General features: G+C 39.9%; 1 protein-coding gene across 2 annotated transcripts in view; it reads right to left on the reverse strand.

Annotated features, from left to right (window-relative positions):
- LOC125459870 (PH domain leucine-rich repeat-containing protein phosphatase 2-like) overlaps positions 1–20,134 on the reverse strand; it is a 126,626-nt gene that overhangs the window by 17,597 nt on the left and 88,895 nt on the right. For both annotated transcript variants that reach the window (XM_048546836.2, XM_048546835.2), the window contains 6 exons: positions 7,162–7,364; positions 6,207–6,267; positions 5,504–5,599; positions 4,235–4,390; positions 2,066–2,266; positions 790–952 (listed from right to left, as the gene is read on the reverse strand). In XM_048546836.2, coding sequence (XP_048402793.2) covers positions 790–952; positions 2,066–2,266; positions 4,235–4,390; positions 5,504–5,599; positions 6,207–6,267; positions 7,162–7,364 — 880 coding nt within the window. The remainder of the gene's footprint in view (positions 1–789; positions 953–2,065; positions 2,267–4,234; positions 4,391–5,503; positions 5,600–6,206; positions 6,268–7,161; positions 7,365–20,134) is intronic.

Raw genomic sequence — 20,134 nt, forward strand, 5'->3', positions numbered from 1 at the left:
TTCAATTTTCATCTTAGTGACCAAATTTCACAACTCTACAATCAAAATAAAGTTCATAAATGTGTATCTCTTTTTAAAGAAGAAATCACAATTCCATACTCAAATTGTACTTACATTATACAGAGTCAGATATGTACATCACAGAAACAGATCCTTTGGTCCAACTTGCCCATGCTGAGCAGATATCCCAAATTAATCTAGTCCCATTTGCCAGCATTTAGCCCCTATCCCTCTAAACCCTTCCTATTCATATAGCCATCCAAATGTCTTTTAAATGTTGATATTGTACCAGCCTCCTCCACTTCCTCTGCCACCTCATTCCATACAAGCACTACCATCTGTGTGAAAAAGTTGGCCCTTAGGTCCTTTCCAGTCTTTCTCTTCTCACCTTAAACCTCTGTCTTTTAGTTTTGGGTTCGTCAACCCCACATAAAAGTCCTCGGCTATTCACCTTAAATACCTCACAGAAGAAAATGTAATTTTTATTCATTACATCCGAAATCAAAAGAGCGCCAGGAGTACATTAGCTGCACTTTATTGAAAGGCATCTAAAATATCACCTAAAATATACCATAAACTTAGGCAAGGCAACTGTACAGCAAATGAAATGTGAATAAGATTATGGAGTGATAGTATATAGCAGATGGTGGAAGTGGAGATGTTAATGGTGGTTTTCCATCAAAAGAAACCCTGCTCTGGAAGTGGTAGGGTTAGGAGAGGTGGCAGGAATAGAAGAGGAGAAATACAACACACAAAACACCACAGAATCACCCAGACCACACTTTGCACCTTAATTTCTGGTAAATGCAGGATCTCTGGAAAGACAGCAATATTGTTAGAGTGAACGATCAGCGTGTGCAATCTTTTGCAACTCGTGATGGTGGTAGGAACAGCTTTCAGCTTGTTTCCACTTAGATTCAGTTCTTCCAGTAACTCCAGCTTTGACAGCTTACTGAAGGAAAAGAGTAAAGTTACTTAGCATACCAGAGGGATAGACCTTCATTACTTCATTAAAACAAATATGTGAAGCTACTAGATCATTATACGGTTCAGGAGATTAGAGGGCTCTCGTGGTACAGTGACATTATCCTTACGTACGAGCCAGGAGGCCCAGATTCAAGTCTGACCTAACACAGAGTTGTTTAATAATATTAGGAGATTAGGGGCTCTTTTGACACAGTGGTAGTGTCTTTACCCCTGAGCCAAGAGGCCCAGATTCAAATCCCACCTGCACCAGAACTATACTAATACATGTGAATCAACTGATTATGAAAACAAAAAATAAAAACTCGGTTCAGGAGATTAGGGAGCTGTCATAGGCACAGTGACAGTGTCCCTATCTCTGAGCCAGGAGGCCCAGATTGAAGATCTACCTGCTCCAGATGTGCGTAATAATATCTCTGAACAGGTTGATTCGAAAAAAGAAGTTAAATAAGAAAATTCAGGCGACTGGGGGCTCTTGTGGCGCAGTGGTAGTCTGCCAATCCTGGCACCGAGAAGCCCAGGTTTAAGTCCCACCAGCTCCAGAAATGTGTAATAACATCTCTGACCAGGTTGATTAGAAAAATACATTCAGGAGATTGGCAGACTCTGGTAGCACAGCAGTAATGCCCCTACTTCTGAGCCAGGAGACCTAGGTTCAAGTCTCACCTTCTCCAGAAGTAAGAAATAACATCCCAAAACAGGTAAATAAGAAAATATTTTTGGAAATTAACTTTTTACTTTTCTATATCTGATGCCTAGCTTTGAATCCAACATAGTCTAATGAATGGAATGAATATCTCCTCTCTTTGAAGATCCCAAAGTGAACTTACGTGGATGTCATTAAGTTAAAGGAAATTGTGTAGTCTTTCATAACTGCTAGTAACATTGCAGTCAAATTTTGCTGAACTAAGAGATGGATTTTTGCTACAACAGCAACCTTCATCACTAAGAGTGTACATTATTGATGTAGGTTTTAGAAGGAACTGTATTCTGCAATATCCTTTCTAGGTGGATAACTTTCAAATCAATCAGTCTAAAATTTTTGATGAACAGGTTTTCTACAAAGAGAAAAGTGCTTTACCTGGCTGGAAATGACTGAAGTTGGTTGTAAGCCATATGAAGGACACGAAGACGTGGGTGCCCAGTCAGCACTGGAACGCACTTATCAGTAAGGTTATTTCCTGTTAAATAAAGTTCTTGCAATACACTGAGACTGTCTTCAGTATCACTGCTAGGAGGTAGTGATTCCAGATTGTTTGCAGATACATTGAGACATCGCAAGCTAAAAGAAATCAAAGTAAATTTTATAGGATGTTGAAATATTGGTTCTTTTATTCCTGAGTTCGGGCATTGCTGGCAAGACTAAAGTTTACTGTCAATCCCCAGTAGAGAAAGTGATGATAGCTTTTCTCATGAATTAGTGTTGTCTACATACTGATGGCAGAGGGTTTTAAGAATTTGATACAATGACAGTAAAAGATTGGCAAAGTAACCGCAAGTCAGATAGGCTCTGCAACCTGCCTGTCATTGCACGATGACACACACACCACCAAAATACTGGTGGAATACAGTAAGATATCATTTTGTGGAATACACCTTCCAGATGATACTGAGACATGAAACTTCTAAAGGTTCATTTTAATGACTGATGATATTAAAACTTCACGTGTTCACTGCCTGGAAGAGCATAGCAGAATGTTAAAATAATGACTTCTTGTTTACAGTTAAATTTATTTACATTTGGTTACTTTATCAGTTTTACCAGGCAATGCATCTCCTATAGTTTAAAGGAGAGATTGTAGCAAGCTGAGAAAAGGAATGAGAATGGCCCTACAACCCCATCCTCCATTTACAATTCTTTCTACTCCTATTTTAAATATTCTAGAAGTGATGAAGAACGGTTTGCACTTTTGGAGTTATTGGACATAATTCTGGTGTGGAAAAACAGTGATACAACACTGCTTGTATTTCTATTTGAGGAAGCAACACAAGTCTCTTTCACAAACAAGTTCAGAGAATGCTGGAGAAACTCAAGAACTCACATTATCTGCTGAGTGAGAAACAGAGTGAAAACTTTGTGTCAGTTACGACACTACTTCTGAAGAAGAGTTTTCCTGTTCCTTTCATTTCCTGTCAGACCTGGTTGACTCCTCCAGTATTCTCTATGCTTGTTTCAGATTTCCAGCATCTGCAATATTTTGCTTTATACAAGTCTCTTTCAGCACATCCACTGCTGGAATTTTCATTCATATTTCAGTTACCTCTGGACCTAACCTCTCCCTAATACTTAGCTCCTTGATAAGCTCTGAGCTTGCAGAACCATTCTCTCAGGTCCACCCAAACATTTTCAAGAGATTTTGACGACAAGAATGGCGCTATTGTTGCCTATCTCCCCTTCTAATACCCAGCTGAAACCAAACACCAACTCTTGAAATTAACTCTATCCTTCCCTGTGCTATGATCTCATCACTGTACATAAAGCTATTATTTCCAGTTCTGTTCCTGAGCTTCTCTCCTCTGAAGATCCTCACAGATGATTTTAATCTAAAGCCTTTTTTGAAAATCATAATGAACAAACTATTAGTTTGCACAAGAAAACTGAAACTGTTTCTAAAACATACAATTCCATATATCATGGTTGACAAATTAGTTTCTCAAAGTTTTTTTTACATGTTCATTTATTGTTTGCACTACACTAAGTCATACTAATTATTTCGAATAAACTTACATAGTAGTCACTGAACATTAGACAGGAGTATGCATGTTAATTTGTGATTTGAGTTGAGGTGTCAGAAACAAAAACATCAGTTAGTAAGTTGTTTGACACTACTGTATTCATGCAACTATGTGCAGCAGTTTTGAGGTTAACAAACTACCATTACATAGCAATCTAAATTTTAGCCACATTGGTAACACTGGAAAAAAGAAATATCGACCAAATAACAGCACAAGACAAATGCAGCATCCATTTCCATGATTAAAACAAAATTCCTTTTAAGCCAAAGAATATGGTATGCTTAAACAAAGGAAATAAAAAAGACCCGAACATCTCCACTTATGTTACAATTCTTATAAATTTGTCATGATAACAAATCAGTTAAAATAGTATTAAATAATTTCAAACATTAGATACACACAGATATTTAGATAATTAATGCATTATTCAACTGTCTTGTTGGTTTCTGGGTCTTCGGCCAAACACCCCTCTCAATATAATCCTTCCACGTAATTTGCAAAATGTTTTACTTACTTCAAAGCCTTGAGGAAAAGTAACTCTGGAAGCTCACTTAGTCGATTATGTTGTACATCAAAAATTTCCAGAGGTGTGTGCTCTAGGTGACTGGGAAGACTCTGAAGATGGTTGTGCCCAGCTAAAAGCTTCTGAAGGCTCAAGCTGCAGAGTAATCTGAGGCAAACAACAAATAAAAATATTTTTCTCATGAGGTAGCCTTACCACATTCTGTTTTCTGTCCTCCCAACCAGAAGGATTCATATGGCAGTTTGGTTCAATGGGTGCTGGCAAGACACTTGTAATATGTACAAAGGGACATTATTTCTAATCTGAACTCAAATAATATCTTTTTTAATCCGAAGGAAAGTATCATAAATTTAATCCTGTCCCATTTCATGTGTAAAAAGAGACTTTCCAATCACCACCTTGCTACATTTTCTCAAAATAAACTTTAGCATATAATTCATCATTTTCACCCCCAAAGAATACAAATCTTCCCGAATAAACATTTTTTATTCCACTTTTCAATCAGTCCAGTGCTCCCCCATCTATAAACATCAGACACTTTAATCTTTGATACATTTGCCCCCACTGGAAGATAGAAAAAGCAGTCTAAGGCAAAGCATTACACTGGACAGAGGTGAAGCAGAGCAACAGCATGTATAAGGCAAATAGCAACTTTCTTTCTAGTCTCTGCTGCCAGTTTCAGCTACTCATAAGCTAAATTTAAAAGAATTCAGCAATGTCCTTTTTGGTATCATTTTAAGAATGTCTGAAACAGGAGTAAGAGTAGGCCAAATCACTTGGGCATGCTGTGTTAATTTTTTTTTAATATTGCAGTTCTTTCTGTCTGCAAAGTACAGGGCCTTGTGCATTAATATGTAGCTTGCAGCAGTTGCAAGTGCACCCACCTTGCAAGCCCAAGTGACAATCCTAAATTTGTTGTCTGCGAAATTCTTTGCAGAGCCAGAATTATTTAGCTACGATGTCCAATCACAAATCACTGAGATTTATGGACATTTTGTTGCAAGTTATGCAAGCATGGGCTACTTGGCTATGGTCAATACCATGCTATGGCAAACAGTCTAAAGGATATGCTTTTTGATACAGTCTGCCAGTTTTTGGGACATAGGGCTTACGTATCTAGCATCATACCCACACACTAAAATTCATATATCACGTTACTCATTTGTGAATAGGTAATATTAAAAAGTAGCGACATGAGTTTATTAACTGAAACTGTGCCTTAGTCACAAACATCAGTTGAGCACTATTGTCCTTTCTCACCTCATAGGTAATTCTGCAATCAGATTATGACTAACATCCAGCAGCTCAAGTTTCTTGGCATCACATACCCAGTCAGGCACAGATTCCAGTCTGTTCCTATTGAGGTAAAACAAGATCATTTGATCATAATACAACAAATTGTTGATTTTTACCTGAAAAACCATATTTTGTAAACTCATCCATATGCTGTGACCATTTTAAAATCACTGGAGTAGTATTTGACAAGTCTATTTATACACATATACTGTTTGGAGAAAAGGCAGCTGACAAGAAATCTGTTAGAGGTATTTAAAGTGACGTTGATAATAAAATGTGAGGCTGGATGAACACAACAGGCCAAGCAGCATCTCAGGAGCACAAAAGCTGACGTTTCGGGCCTAGACCCTTCATCAGAGAGTGACGTTGTTGACTTGCTTACCGAGCTGGCTTGTTCTCGTTCAGACATTTCGTCCCCATGTTGGATGATGAAATGTCTGAACGAGAACAACCCAGGTTGGCGAGCAAGTTAGCAACTTACCCACAACCTGAGCTAAAGATCTTCACCAAAACTTTGAAGAGGTATCTAAAATTATGAGGGATGTGGACAGAGTAGATCAGACAAACTCATTTCAATCATAAAAGATTTGAGAATGAGGGGGCACAGATTTAAGGTAATTTTCTAAAGAAGCAACGGCAACATGAAAACAGATAGATATACACTCACCTAGAGAGATCAAGATGAATCAATTGACCAGGAAGTGGATAGATGCTCAGTGTTGTTAATTCTAAGCAAACATTCAAAATAAGTTATTAAGATGGATCTTTCGAATGGAAATTCCAGTCAACAATGAGAATACAAGTTGAATATAAATATTCATTGCTCCTTCACCACGATTACATCATATATGAGAGTACAAAACAACCAGGTTTTAAGCACCGTTTAAAAGGGGAGCATTATTTTTGTTACGCTGTTCCAGTCTGGAGAAATCTAAGTTCCAACACATCTGTAGTTTACTGGATTACCCAAAGGTTCTGAAATCTATACCGTAATAATTCATATTACTTAATAAACTTGTGAATTGCACAACTGACTTGTGAGCAAACTTATAACATGTGGGCTAAAAGGACTGTTACAACAAGGACACAAAACTGCCTCAGTGAGAAGAATCAGATAGCAGTGGTCGATGGATGTTTTCAGACTAAAGGAAAGCCTGTTGTGTAAGTTCCCTAGTAGTTAGTGTTTGGACCTTTAGTTTTCCTGATATATATTAATGACGCAGACCTTAGTGACAGAGCACAATTTCAAAATGGGTAGAAAACATACATGCTTGAAGCATTATGAACTACAGGGAAGGTAATATAGAATTCAAAACAATATAAGACTAATTGATGTGTTAGCGATGGGAAATGCAGGGTTACAGGGAAAGGGGAAGTTTAGGGGGGTGAATTTGGGTGAGTTGCCCTTCGGAGTATTGGTGTAGACCTCTTGGGCTGAAGGGCCGGTTTCCACACTGCAGGGATTCTATTCTACGAATTGATCATTTGGAGAGCTAGTGCATAAAAATTCAGGCAAATAGCTACCTACTATGAATTACTCAGTCAATTAAACAAGGGAAAATTCAGGCTTTAGAAGTACCTTGGCAGAACGTGGTCAAATTGTTCAAAATATATTGACTTACGGTTGGAACCAGCATACAATGTCCTCAAAGAAAATCCACTTAATGTGAGGGTGGTCAGATTGTTGCGCTCACAATGCAGATGCTCAATACTTGCAATTACGCTTAAGTCAAGTTCAGTCAGCAGATTGTCTCGTAAATCCAGGTAAGTTACATGATTAATAGCTTCTAGACTGTCCATTACTATGGTCTTAATTGAATTCAACCTAATAAACAGAAAAAAAAAGTTGATGGCAGCCCAAAATAAACAATGTTTTTGAAAGTGTTGATCAAGACTAAAGCATAACATTTAAATTCTAGGCCTATTACATGCACAAATAACCAGGATTACTTAATAGATATAAAGAAATTTACCAGGTTATATTTCAATCACTTACACAAGTATTTCACGGATATGACAAGTCAGCAAGAGACATTATTCAACACCTCTGAATTAATTCCAGAAGTGATGTGACAGTGACAGTCCTTGGCATCAAGGATACTTTCAACCGAGTGTGGCATCAAGGAACCCCAGCAAAAGTGGAATCACAGGGCAAACTCTCGGTGGTTGGAGTCATACCTGACACATTGGAAGATCGTCGTGGTTGTTGGAGGTCAGGAAACATCCCTTCAGGAGCTCCTCAGGGTAGTGTCCTAGGCCCAACCATCTTTAAACTGCTTCATCAATGACCTTCCCTCCATCATAAGGTCCAAAGTGGAGATTTCGCTGATGATTGCACAATGTTAAGCACCATTCGTGACTCCTCAGACACTGAAGCAGTGTGTCCAAATGCAACAGAATCTGAACAATATCTAGACTTGGGCTGACAAGTGGCAAGTAACTATCATACCACACTAACGCCAGGCTATGACCAGCACTAATTACAGGCCATCTAACCACTACCTCTTGACATTCAATAGTGTTACCATCACTGAATCCCCCACTATCAATATCCTGGGAGCTATCACTGATCAGAAACTCAACTGGACTCACCACACAAATGCAGTGGCTACAACAGCAGGTGAGATGCTAGGAATATGCAGCAAATATCTCACCTCCTGACTCCTCAAAGCCTGTCCACCATCTACAAGGCTCAAGTCAGGAGTGTGACGGAATACTCACCACTTGCCTGGATGAATGCAACTCCTACAACACTGAAGAAGCTTGACACCATCTAGGACTAAGCAGCCGACTTGAGTGGCACCACATCCACAAGCATCCACTCCTTTCACCACCGACACTCAGTACACACTGGTGCTACTATCTACAAGATGCACAGCAGAAATTCACCAAAGATCCTCAGACAGCACCTTTCAAACCCACAACTACTTCCATCTAAAGGACAAGGGCAGCCAATACATGGGAACACCACCACCTCTAAGTTCCTGCTCCAAGCTACTCACTATCCTGAGTTGGAAATATATCGCGGTTCCCTCAATGTCGCTGGGTCAAAAATCCTGAATTCCCACCCCCCCCCATGGCATTGTGGGTCAATCTACGGCTAGAAGACTGCAGTGGTTCAAGATGGCAGCTCAACACCACCTTCTCAAGGGCAACTCAAGATGGGCAATAAATGCTGGCCATTTGGATGTGACACCCACAGCCCACAAAATGAATAAACAACAAAAGGTATCCAGCTTAAATAAATGCCAGTAGAAATACCTTATAAAATGAAATGATGTGAAGTGGATTAAAAACTGACTAAGTAAATACCTGAATGTATTTATAAACTGGCACAATTTCAGTGTGGGAATTCTCCATAATCCTCTTCTCAGACTTTCCTTGTGTTAACAACTTGGATAAGGAAGAATTAGGAATGAACACAAACAATATTTTAATTCATAACTTTTCATGATCTTAAATTCTTAAAGCTGGTTGATGGCAGATCAGAACCAAATGAGGTGCACAGCTGTAAGCACCAGCATTATTGGAAACACCTGATAAACTAGTCTGGTGCTGTTATATGTAGATCAGATATTTTCAAACAGAAATAACAAGAACATAGGCAGGAAGGATGATAGAGAGAATGGTTTTTCGCTTAGAGGACATAGTTGCCACTGCAGACCAACATTTACTTTCCATCCGAAACTAGTGGACTATGGGATAAACCACATTCCTCACCAAACCCAATGTTTCAGCAGAACAGTATATTTTCTTCTTTTCACTTCTATCATTTACATCTAATTACATTTTTATTTCTCTGTAACCACCATTAGCACCCCCTTTTGTCTTTTGTTCTGGATAACATCACCATCTGTTCGATTTGCTCCTCTTCCACCTCTTAATAGCATAAAAGCACTGATTTCCAGTCCCTTTCCTTTCTGAAGGGGAGATGCACCACATTTGAAACATCAATTCTGTTTCTCTGTCCACAGATGCTGCCAGACTTGCTGAGTTTCTCTAGCAGTTTCTGTTTTTGTTTCATCTTCCTTATATTATGTAATACTCTAATCATTGGACACTTCCCCTGGCATCTTCTTTCCACCTTCAATTCCCCTAACTTCAAACTTGCAAGTGGGGCTTGGACCTGGTCTCTTGGCTTGGAAGTAGAGACATTGTCATTACACTACAACAGCCCTCTTGGACGGGATTTGTTTTATTTTAAATAACCCTGTTCAGGCATGTTATGACACTACTGAGGCAGGTGGGTCTTGAACCCAGGTCTCCTAGCTCAGAGGTAGGGGCAATACCATTGCACCACAAGAGTCCACTTGCTTATGGACAGGACACACCTGAGCACATTTCCATATAATTGGACAGATGACAATACTGGGGCTCTTGTAACACAGTGGTAGTGTCTTTTGAGCCAGGAGATCTAGGTTCAAGTCTCACCTGCACCAAAGAGAGGTAATAACATCTTTGAACAGCGTGATTAGAAAATACGCAGATGTCAATATTTAAAAGGACTCTTGTGGCACAGCAATAATATCTCTACCTTTGCACCAGGAGGACCAGGTTCAAGTACCACCAGCTCCAGAGGTGTGTAATAACATCTGAACAGGATGATTAGAAAATATCTAGACGTCAATACAATAGCTGTACAGGGACAGCTTGGATATGGATGCAGTTAGTTCTCAAGTACAAGTCTTCAATGCAACAAGCTAGGATCTTGCTCATGACCTTTGTTACATCCAGGTTCTTCAGCCATTTCTTGACATTACAGGCAACGAATCAAACTGACCGAAGGCTAGTATTAGGGATGGTGGGAACCTCAGGAGAAGGCTAAGATGGATCATCCACTCAGAACTTCTGGGTGTTTAGACTTGTAAACATTTACAAACTTTGGCACTGATCTACTGGGCTCCCCCCATCGTTGAGGATAGGGATGTTTGTTGAGACTCCTCCTCTGGTTAGCTAATTGTCCTTTTCTGTCATGAATGGATGTAGTAAAACTACAGAGCTTTAAGGTTATCTGTTGATTATGGGATTGCTCATCTTTGTCTAATGCACACTGTTTAGCACAGAAATAATTCTCTGCTGTAGCTTCACTAGGTAAGCATCTTATTTTTCGGTATGCCTGGTGAAGCATGCGACATGTTCTCCTACAGTCCTCACTGAATCAGGATGAACTCAATGAAGGATTTGTTAGGCCATCAGCCTACAGATTGTGGTTGAATGGATGGTTGATTTTGAGCTCTTTCATTCGATGGTGCTGGGTTTCCTCAGTTAGTCAGTACCTTTCCAAGTGTCAATTAACTTGGTGCTGGTCCGTTGCTTCCAAAAAGTTTTCCACCAAGGCTAAATTGGCCTGTAACTTCTGGATTTAGTTGTAGATGCTTTTTGGAAGAGGGTTTAACATTTCCAATTCTCTAGTTCTATGCCACACTCCCCTATATAAGGAAAATAGCATATTTTCCATCAATACCTTTGCAATTTCTTCAGTATCTTGTTTATACACCATCCAGTCCTGATAACCTAAAATTAAGTCCAAGCAGGCTTTCTACTGTCTCCTATATTAATGTTTAGTCCAAGCAATATTCCAACTATCACTACAACTTTGCATTATTTTTAACCAAGGAAGATGTCAAATACTCATTTAGTGCCTCAGCCATGTCCTCTGCCTATGCATAAACTGCTCTTCCAGTCGTTAATCAGCACAACCTATTTATAGTCCTAGGGAAGATTTCTGGATTAACCTCTACGTTGGCTGGCAGCCTCCTCTTATACTTTCTCTTTGCTATTCTGATTAGTTTTTAAACTTTACTCTGAAATTCCTAAATTCAGCCTGATCCTGACATACATTATTAATCTGTCATATGTATCTTTTGTCTGCCTAATCTTACTATCTCTTTGGTTATGCAGGGATCTCTAGCTTTGTTTGTCCTATCTTCCCTCATATGAACGTACCTTGACTGAATCATCTCCACCCTGAAGGCAGCCCATTGCTCTGTTAGAGTTTTCGCTGTGAATCTTTGATTCCATTGCATGTTAATTTAAATCAACGTCACTCAGTTAAACCTGATTCACACAATCTCACCTACCTAAAGGTTTAGAAACAAACTGACAAGAAACACTCCAAATCTGTGCCTTTTTCATTATTGCTATCCCAGTCTATTAGGATAATGGAAGTCCCCAGTTATTATTACCCTATGGTTTAAGTACTTCAGCAAATTTCCTCCTCCTACTGCTAACTAGTGGCCTATGGCTAGCAGTCAGTAGTGTGGCAGCATCTTTGTTTCTTAACTACAGTCAAATAGACCCTATAGTGAATCACAGAATGTGTACAGTACAGATAGTGCAAATCTGCCCATCAAGTCTGCACTGACCCGTCGAAGAGGATCCTACCCATTCCCTGCCCCCACCCCAAGTAACCTATCCCGTACCTTGAAACCAACAGGGCATCTCTCTCTCTCCCTCCCCAAGACCAAAGTATTCTCATTAATTAATACTGCCACTTTTCCTCCTTTCTTTTCTTCCCTATCTATTCTGAACACCCTGTATCCTGGAATACTTAATATGGTAAGTCCCTATAGAAATACAGAAAATAGCAGGAGTAGGCCATTTGGTCCTTCAAGTTTCTCCGCCATTCATTATGATAATGGCTGATCATGAAACTCAATATCCTGTTCCCACCAACAAGGGGAAGTGATGGCCTAGTGATTTTATTGCTGAACCATTAATCCAGAGACCCAGATAACATTTTGGAGACTTGGGTTCAAGTCCCACTATGGCAGATGGTGGAATTTGAATCCAATAAATATCTAGAATTAAGCATTGAGTGATGGTCATGAATCTACTGTCGATTGGCAGTAAAGCCCATTTGGTTCATTAATGTCCCCTTTAGGGAAACAAACTGCCATCCTTAACTGGTCTGGCCTGCTTAAGAGCCCAGATCCACAGCAACGTAGTTGAATCTTAACTGCTCTCTGGGCAGTTAGGGATGGGCAATAATTGCTGGTCTAGCCAGTGACACACTCATCCTGTAAACAAATAAAGAAAAAAAACTGCAAGGAAAAGATGCATAAGTGTAATCATCATAGTTACAATGCGAGACTCCAACCACCTATATATAAACTGGGACAGTGGTGGTGGAAACGGCAGCAAGGGACAAGCATTCAGAGATTCCGTTGGGAACGGAGATCTTGCTAAAACTACACAAGACACTAGTCAGACCACAGTTGGGGTACTGTGAACAATTCAGTCCCTTCATCGAAAGAAAAATATTCTGGCACTGGAGGCAGTTCTGAGAAGGTTCACTAGATTGATTCCAGTTATGGAAAGACTTTAAGAGGGGAGATTGAGTAGTTTGAACCTGGACTCATTGGAGTCTAGAAAAATGACAGAAGACCTTTTTGAAGCATATAAGATTACGAGTGAGTTTAATCGGAGGTTTTATCATCCCACTTATAGCAGAGCTGAAGATATCTAAGGCATAATCTCAGAATAAGGGATCACCCAACAAGAGATGGGGAGGACACTGTCCCTCTCAGAAGGAAGCTGATCTGTGGAATTGTTTACTGCTGAGGCCTATCAAGACTGCATCGCTAAATATATTAAGGCTGAGGCACAGAAATTTTGCATTAGTAAGCGAAACAAGGGTTATGGGGAAAAGGCAGGGAAGTGGCAATGAGAAACATTAGATTAGCCTTGATCTCATTGAATGGTGGAATGGACTTTATAGGCTGAACATGTACTTCTATTCCCACACAATATTGTCTGTTCAGGAGAATTTCCTCCGGCACTATGTGTCAAATCCAGTACAAAAGGAAGCACCGGCTCTTGGAAAGCAGATCAAGTGACAGTTGGCAAAGATTTAGGGGACAGTTTAGGATGACAATGAAAAATGACACTGGTGAATCCAGAGTAAAAATAATCAACCAACAAAGAGCTAACTTAAATGAGCAAGAACAGAGTTGGGATGGATAGATTGGAATTAAAAGTTGGTTGGACAAGCACAAGCTGAACAACAGGCGAGCTTTCAGGAGGAAATGGTTCCAGCACAGTAAAGGTAGATACTGTTGAAATGCAAACAGTTACGACAAAGAAATCCTGTATGACAAATAGGAGTTAAGCTGAAGAAGAAAACAATGTACTTATGACAGGTGCCAGGTAGAACATGCAATTGAGAACAATGCTGAATCTACAAATTTCAGAAGTGAAAAAGCAAATACAAGAAGCAAAAAAGGATTGAGAGAAAAAAAACCAGCAGCTAACAAAGGGGAAATCCCAAAGCCTTCCATAAATACATGAATAGTAAAAAGGAGCAGAAGGGCAAGCTAGGGACTAAAAAGGAAATTTACACACCCACAGGCAAGAGGCATGGCTGAGATGTTAAATGAATACTTTGTATCTGTCTTTACTTATGAGGCAGATGCTGCCTGGGCCATGGTGACAGGCAAGGAAACTCAGTCACTAGAAGGATTCAAAATTGCTTAGCTATTAGACAAGCTGCCTATACTTGAAGTTGATAAGGCATGGGACCAGAGATGCACCCAAGGATACTGAAGAAAGGGAAAGCGGAAATTGCAGAAGCAAATCATCGCTCAATTGTCCATTGATTTGGGAGTAGCACTGAACAGCTAAAAGCATTATGGCTTGTTTCAAAAAGAATTTTAAAAAGATAGGTCCAGTCATTTCAGACAAGTCCGTTTAACTTTGGTGGTGGAAAACCTTTGAGAAACAATTACTTGGAGGAGAATGAATAGTCACATAGAAAAATGTAGACTCATTCAGAACATTTAGCATAAATTTATTAAGAGAAAATCAGACCTAACTAACTCAATGTAGTTTTGTGAAGAGGTAACAAATGTTGATGAAGACAAGCTGTTCATGTGGTGTACGCAAGGGCTTCTTAAAGACATTTGAAACAGGCTTGTAACTACAAAACAGATCTGAGGAAACTGATGGCTCATAGAATAAAAGGGACTATAGTAACATGTACACTAAATTGGTTGAGGGACAGGGAACAGAGTGGTATGATGAATGGGTATTTTTCAGGTTTGGACAAGTTTGTAATGGAGTTCCCAGGAATTGGCATTAGGATCCTTGGTTCTCGTGATACTTTTAATTGATCTAGACCTTGATATACATGGGACAAGGTTTGCAGATGACACACAAATTGGGAGGATTACAAACTATGAGGAAGGCAGTGTGGAACTACAAAGGTTGGGGGGGGGAGGGGGGGGGAGGATAGATAGACCTGGGTGAATGTATACACAAGCCATCATAGGTAGACAGATGTTAATAAAGCATCTGATATTTTAGGCTTCAATAACAGAAGCAGAGAGTTCAAGAGCACAGACATGATGATGAATGTAGCAGGATGCTGGTTAGGCTCAGCTGGAGTATCGTGTACAGGTCTGTGTGCCATACTTTTAAAAAGATGTGAATACCTTGGTGAATGTGCCAAAGAGGTTTACAGGAATGCTTCCAGTAATGAGAGTTACGAGGAAAGATTGGAAAAGTTGCAACTGTTTTCCTTGAAGTGGAGGAAGCTAAGAGGAGAACTTACAGAAAGAATCAAAAACATGAGGGTTGTGGAAGATATAAACTGTTCCTACTTGTAAAAGGACCGAAAATCAGTGAGAATGGTTTTAAAGCGCTTTGCATTAAAAAAACACTAGGGAGGAAAAACATACTTTACACACACTAAGTAGTTAGAATCTTGATTGCACCACTTGCAAGTGTAGGATTCAATGTTCAGGATTATAGGAAAAGACAAGAGATTAGTATTATGTTAAAATGCTCAGACAGCTCCTTCAGAAAAGATGGGTCAAACAGCCTCCTCTTGCTCCATAACAATTCCGAATCCCACTCTGAACTTCATCTTGTGGCAGATGTTGGTGAGCGTAACTAGTCCTGGGACATGACATGCTAGCTGCACAGTCCAGGTTCTGCCACTAGATGGAACTTGGTAAATCTAAAAACTCCAATGGCTGTCTCTAACACTAATTTTTAGATATCAAAATTTAATTCACTTTTAAGGTTATTTTACTAGGTTTTCGAATGTGCAAGAGTTTCAAATTATAATATTTTAATGCATTTCCTAATGAAAAGATAGTCAAAGGATTGGAGATGAACTCTGTCTTAAATCTTTTATTCTTATTGATGACTTCAGTAATTAATACAGGTGCCATGTGATTAATTCATTTATTGTCACGTGTATTGAAATACAGTGAAAAGCTTTGTTTACAAGTGGTACGGGCAGATTGCAGCAAGCAAAGGATGTACAGATCAAAAAGACTTAGAGGTACACAGATTACATTGCAGGTTTCATTATTTAAGGCTTGACACCATTCAACAGTCTGGTAGCGGCCAAAAAGAATCTACTCCTGAACCTGCTCATGCGTGTGTTCAGGCTTCTGAACCTTATGTCTGATGGAAGAGGTTGTGGGAGATCATTACCAGGGTGCGATGGATATTTGATGATGTTGGTCACCTTTCTACAGCAGCAGGCCATGTAATTAGAATTCATGAATAGAAGGTTGATTTCTGCGATGATCTTGGCTGTGCACACCACCTTCTGTAGTTTCTTACAGTCCTCGGCAGAGCAGGTGCCAGACGAGGCTGTAATGTACCCAGACAGTATACTTTCAATGGTGCATCTGTAGAAGATGGAGAGGGACATTATGGACATGCCAAATTTCCTGATCTGTCTGAGGAAGAGGAGGTATTATTGTGCCTTCTTAACGGTCATGCTTACGTGGGAAGTTCAGGACAGGTTTGTCAGTTATTGTCACTCTGAGGGATTTGATGCTCTTTACTCTCTTAGTTCCATTGATGTAGATGGGGGTGTGTTGTCCTCCTTTCTTTCTGAAGTCAATGATCAGTTCTTTAGTTTGGCCAACTTTGAGAGAGAGGCTGTTCTCATTGCACGTCACCAAGCCCTCTATCTCCCCTCTGTAGTTTGACTCATCATTTTTAAATATCTGTCCCACTACAGTGGTGTCGTCAGCAAACTTGTAGATGGCATCCATTCTGAATCTGGCAGAGTTAAGTGTATAGGGACTACAGTAAACAAAGGAGCGGGGGGGGGGGGGCTGTCCAGTGTTGTGTTATTGTGGAGGCGGTGCAGTTACCTATCGTCACTGATTGCAGCCTATGGGTCAGAAAGCTGAGGATCCAGTTGCACAGGGTGGACCAGTTTTGAGATTAGGCCAGTGGGGATAATGGTGTTGAAGGCGGAGCAGTAGTCAACGAGCAGGGGGTCTGACGTAGATGCCTTTGATGTCCAGATGTTCCAGAGATAAGTGCGGCGCTAGGGATACAGCATCCTCTACGGACCGGTCATGTCAGTTGGCAAATTGTGGGGGATTGAGGCAGGCTGGGAGACTAGAGCTGATGTGGGTCATGAACAGCTTCTTGAAGCACTTCATGATTATTGAAGTCAGAGCTATTGGGTGGTAGTCATTAAGACACACTGCATGTGTTTTCTTGGGTACGGCGATGATGGTGGTCTTCTTGAAGCAGGTGGGGACTTTGGCTTGTAGGACGGAGAGATTGAAGACGTTGGTAAATACCTCCACCAGCTGGTCCGCACAGGATCTAAGTGCTTGGCGGGGGACTCTGTCTGGACCCATGGCTTTCCTCGGGTTGGCTCCCAGGAAGACTGATCTAACTTCTGAAGAAGTGACAGAGGGAACACGTGTGTCCGGGCATGTGTTGCCACACCAGTGGTATACTGCTCAAACTGAGCATAGAAAGCATTGAGCACATCAAGGAGGGATGTGTCTTTGAGATTGCAGGAACTGCAGATGCTGGAGAATCTGACATAACAAGGTGTAGAGCTGGATGAACACAGCAGGCCAAGCAGAATCTTAGGAGCAGGGAAGCTGATGTTTTGGGCCTGACCCTTCATCAGAAATGGGTCTAGGCCCAAAACTTCAGCTTTCCTGCTTCTTTCATGCTGCTTGGCCTGCTGTGTTCATCCAGCTCTACATCTTGTTATCTCCGGTTCTCCAGCATCTGCAGTTCCTATTACCTCTGAAACAATTTTAAGCCCACTGTGAAGCCTCTTCTAAAGGATGTCTACCCTGAAGAAGTTACCCTCCTCCCTCCAGACAAACCACAGGGGATCTCCCTCCCCTGCAACTCTCTCGTAATCTCTTCGGCCTTGAAACTGCTTGACCATGTTCTGAAGCAAACCAGGTACTACAGCCACATCACCTTTCTTAGTACCTGGCTATGGAACCAGGATTTCTGATGAAGGGTCTAGGCCCAAAACGTCAGCTTTCCTGCTCCTAAGATGCTGCTTGGCCTGCTGTGTTCATCCAGCTCTACACCTTGTTATCAGGGATGTGTCTTTGTCCATTATCATACAGTTTCATTTTGTATCCTGATTTTTATAAATCACAATACTCTTTTCAACGTATTTTTCTCTAAAAATACATAACAATAAATTGCTATTCCATTCTAAAAATATATCTAACTAAACAGTAACATTTTTATATTTTGTTATTGATTTTGCAAGTTGCTCCAGCTAAGGGTACACAGTACTGCAGATGTACTGTACAGCATTTCAATTTACACATAGATTCCTCAGCAATTTCCTGTCTAGAAAATCCAAACTCCAGTTCTGCTGTTGATTAATCTGGAAACCAATGTTTCACTTAAAGTCAAAAGGCTCAGGAACATGACCGCAACTTGAAGTGACGACTCCAGTACCCAGTTCTGCCCTTTACAAATCAGTCCTCTGTTATCACCAAAACATCATATTCAGTTTGGTTACCTACTCTGACAGCTTTACTAGTCATTTTTTTGAGCTTACATACATGTAATTGACTATAACATGAAACGAAAGCCCAAAAAGGAAAGTGGAGTGTGGGTGAATGTGTTACCTTTAAGATGTGCTAAGTATGTATGAATTATGTTTGAGAGACTTTTTGAAAATTAAAGAAGTGATTTTAAAAGAAATACACCAAATTATTGTGTTTCTATTTGATTCTCACATTTCTATGTAATTATTCTGTGGTGCATTTTGAAAATTGCATTATCAAGATGACTATTTGTTGAGATCCATGCTGCCATTTATGGTTATTTGTGCTGCCACACCAACTGACCCAAGTTGCTGGAAGCCAAACAAACATTGTCATACTTACTGTAGTTAACAACAAATTGTTTTTATATGTTACCTCCAAAACCTCCCAATTAGCTACACTGAAATACTGTCAAACAAAAAATGACACAAAGTGACAATGGAGACAATATTGTTAAGATATATATTCTATGCTGGACTCTTGTTAAGGATGAGAGATGTAGAAGTTGTTGGATTTATGGAAGATCTGAGGCTCAACGCAGCTCAAGGCACAAACCCAAGTGGTAGAAAATTAACATCAGTTATCCAACAGGTCAGAATTGAAACAGCACAAGATTTTGGAAGCTTGCAGGATGGAATAATTAACAAGGTTATGATGATGGGTGTGGAATGTAACCAGAGTTCAAAACAATGGCTTTCATCTTCCCAATAATTAAGGATATTGTGGCTAGTTTAGCATGTAATGTTGACAAGACTAGAAAGATCATGAGAGCTGGTGGAAGGTAGAGGTGGGAATCAGCATGCATGTGAAACCTGCTTACTAGCATAAGAATTCTGTCACTGAGGGACAGATGGAGGTTAAATCACTGATTTCAGAGGCAATGTGGTGATAACTGGAAGGAAAGCTAATACACAAATCTTTTGGCCAAAATAGCATAGCAAGTACAGCATCATGAGACAGAGAGCTTGATAAACATTTGTTAAAAGACACATTACTTGTCTTTCTTCTCAAATGAGCTTGAATACAAAAGTATGCAAGTGACATTCCAGCTGAACAGAGGCTTGGTCAGACCAAATCTAGAGCATTGAGCTCAGTTGTGGGATCTGAAATAAAATCTGAAAATGCTGAAACATTCAGCAGCAAAGTTTGTATTGAGGAGAGAAGACAGTTAATGTTACACATCAATGATTTTTCAACAGAACTGATCAAAGGTCAGCTTGCAACATTAACTTTTCTCCCCCTCAATAAATGCTATCTGACCTGCTGAATATTTTAACATTTTCTGCTTTAATTTTAGGAAAGCTACATTGGCCTTGGAATGGATACGTGCAGATTCGCCAGAAGTATGCCAAAAATGAAAAGGTTAAATTATGATTACATGTTTATAGAACTTTTTTTATAATTAGAAGCTTAAGGGACGAGTTGCTTGAGGTGTTTAAAATGATAAAGAGGTCAGATAGGCCTGCTATATCCTTATGAAGTTACCATTTACCAGAAATTGAACTGGGCCCATCACATAAATACTGTGGCTATAAGAGCAGTTCAAACTAGGAATTCTGAAACAAAAACAGAAATTCTGGAGAAACTTAGCATGTCAGGCATCTGTGGAGAGAAAACAGAGTTAATGTTCCAGGTCCTTCAGAATTATTTCCAGCATCTGCAGTTCTTTGTTTTTTTCAAAATAGCAGTTCTTTGCTGAGTAACCCATTTTTAAAATTATGACTTAACTGGGAGGAGCGCATTGATAATTGAGCCCCACCATTCCACAGCTTTCAGGAATGTGTAAATATTCAAATTTAAC

This window comes from Stegostoma tigrinum, chromosome 16, assembly GCF_030684315.1.
Source record: "Stegostoma tigrinum isolate sSteTig4 chromosome 16, sSteTig4.hap1, whole genome shotgun sequence".
Classification (NCBI taxonomy): domain Eukaryota; kingdom Metazoa; phylum Chordata; class Chondrichthyes; order Orectolobiformes; family Stegostomatidae; genus Stegostoma; species Stegostoma tigrinum.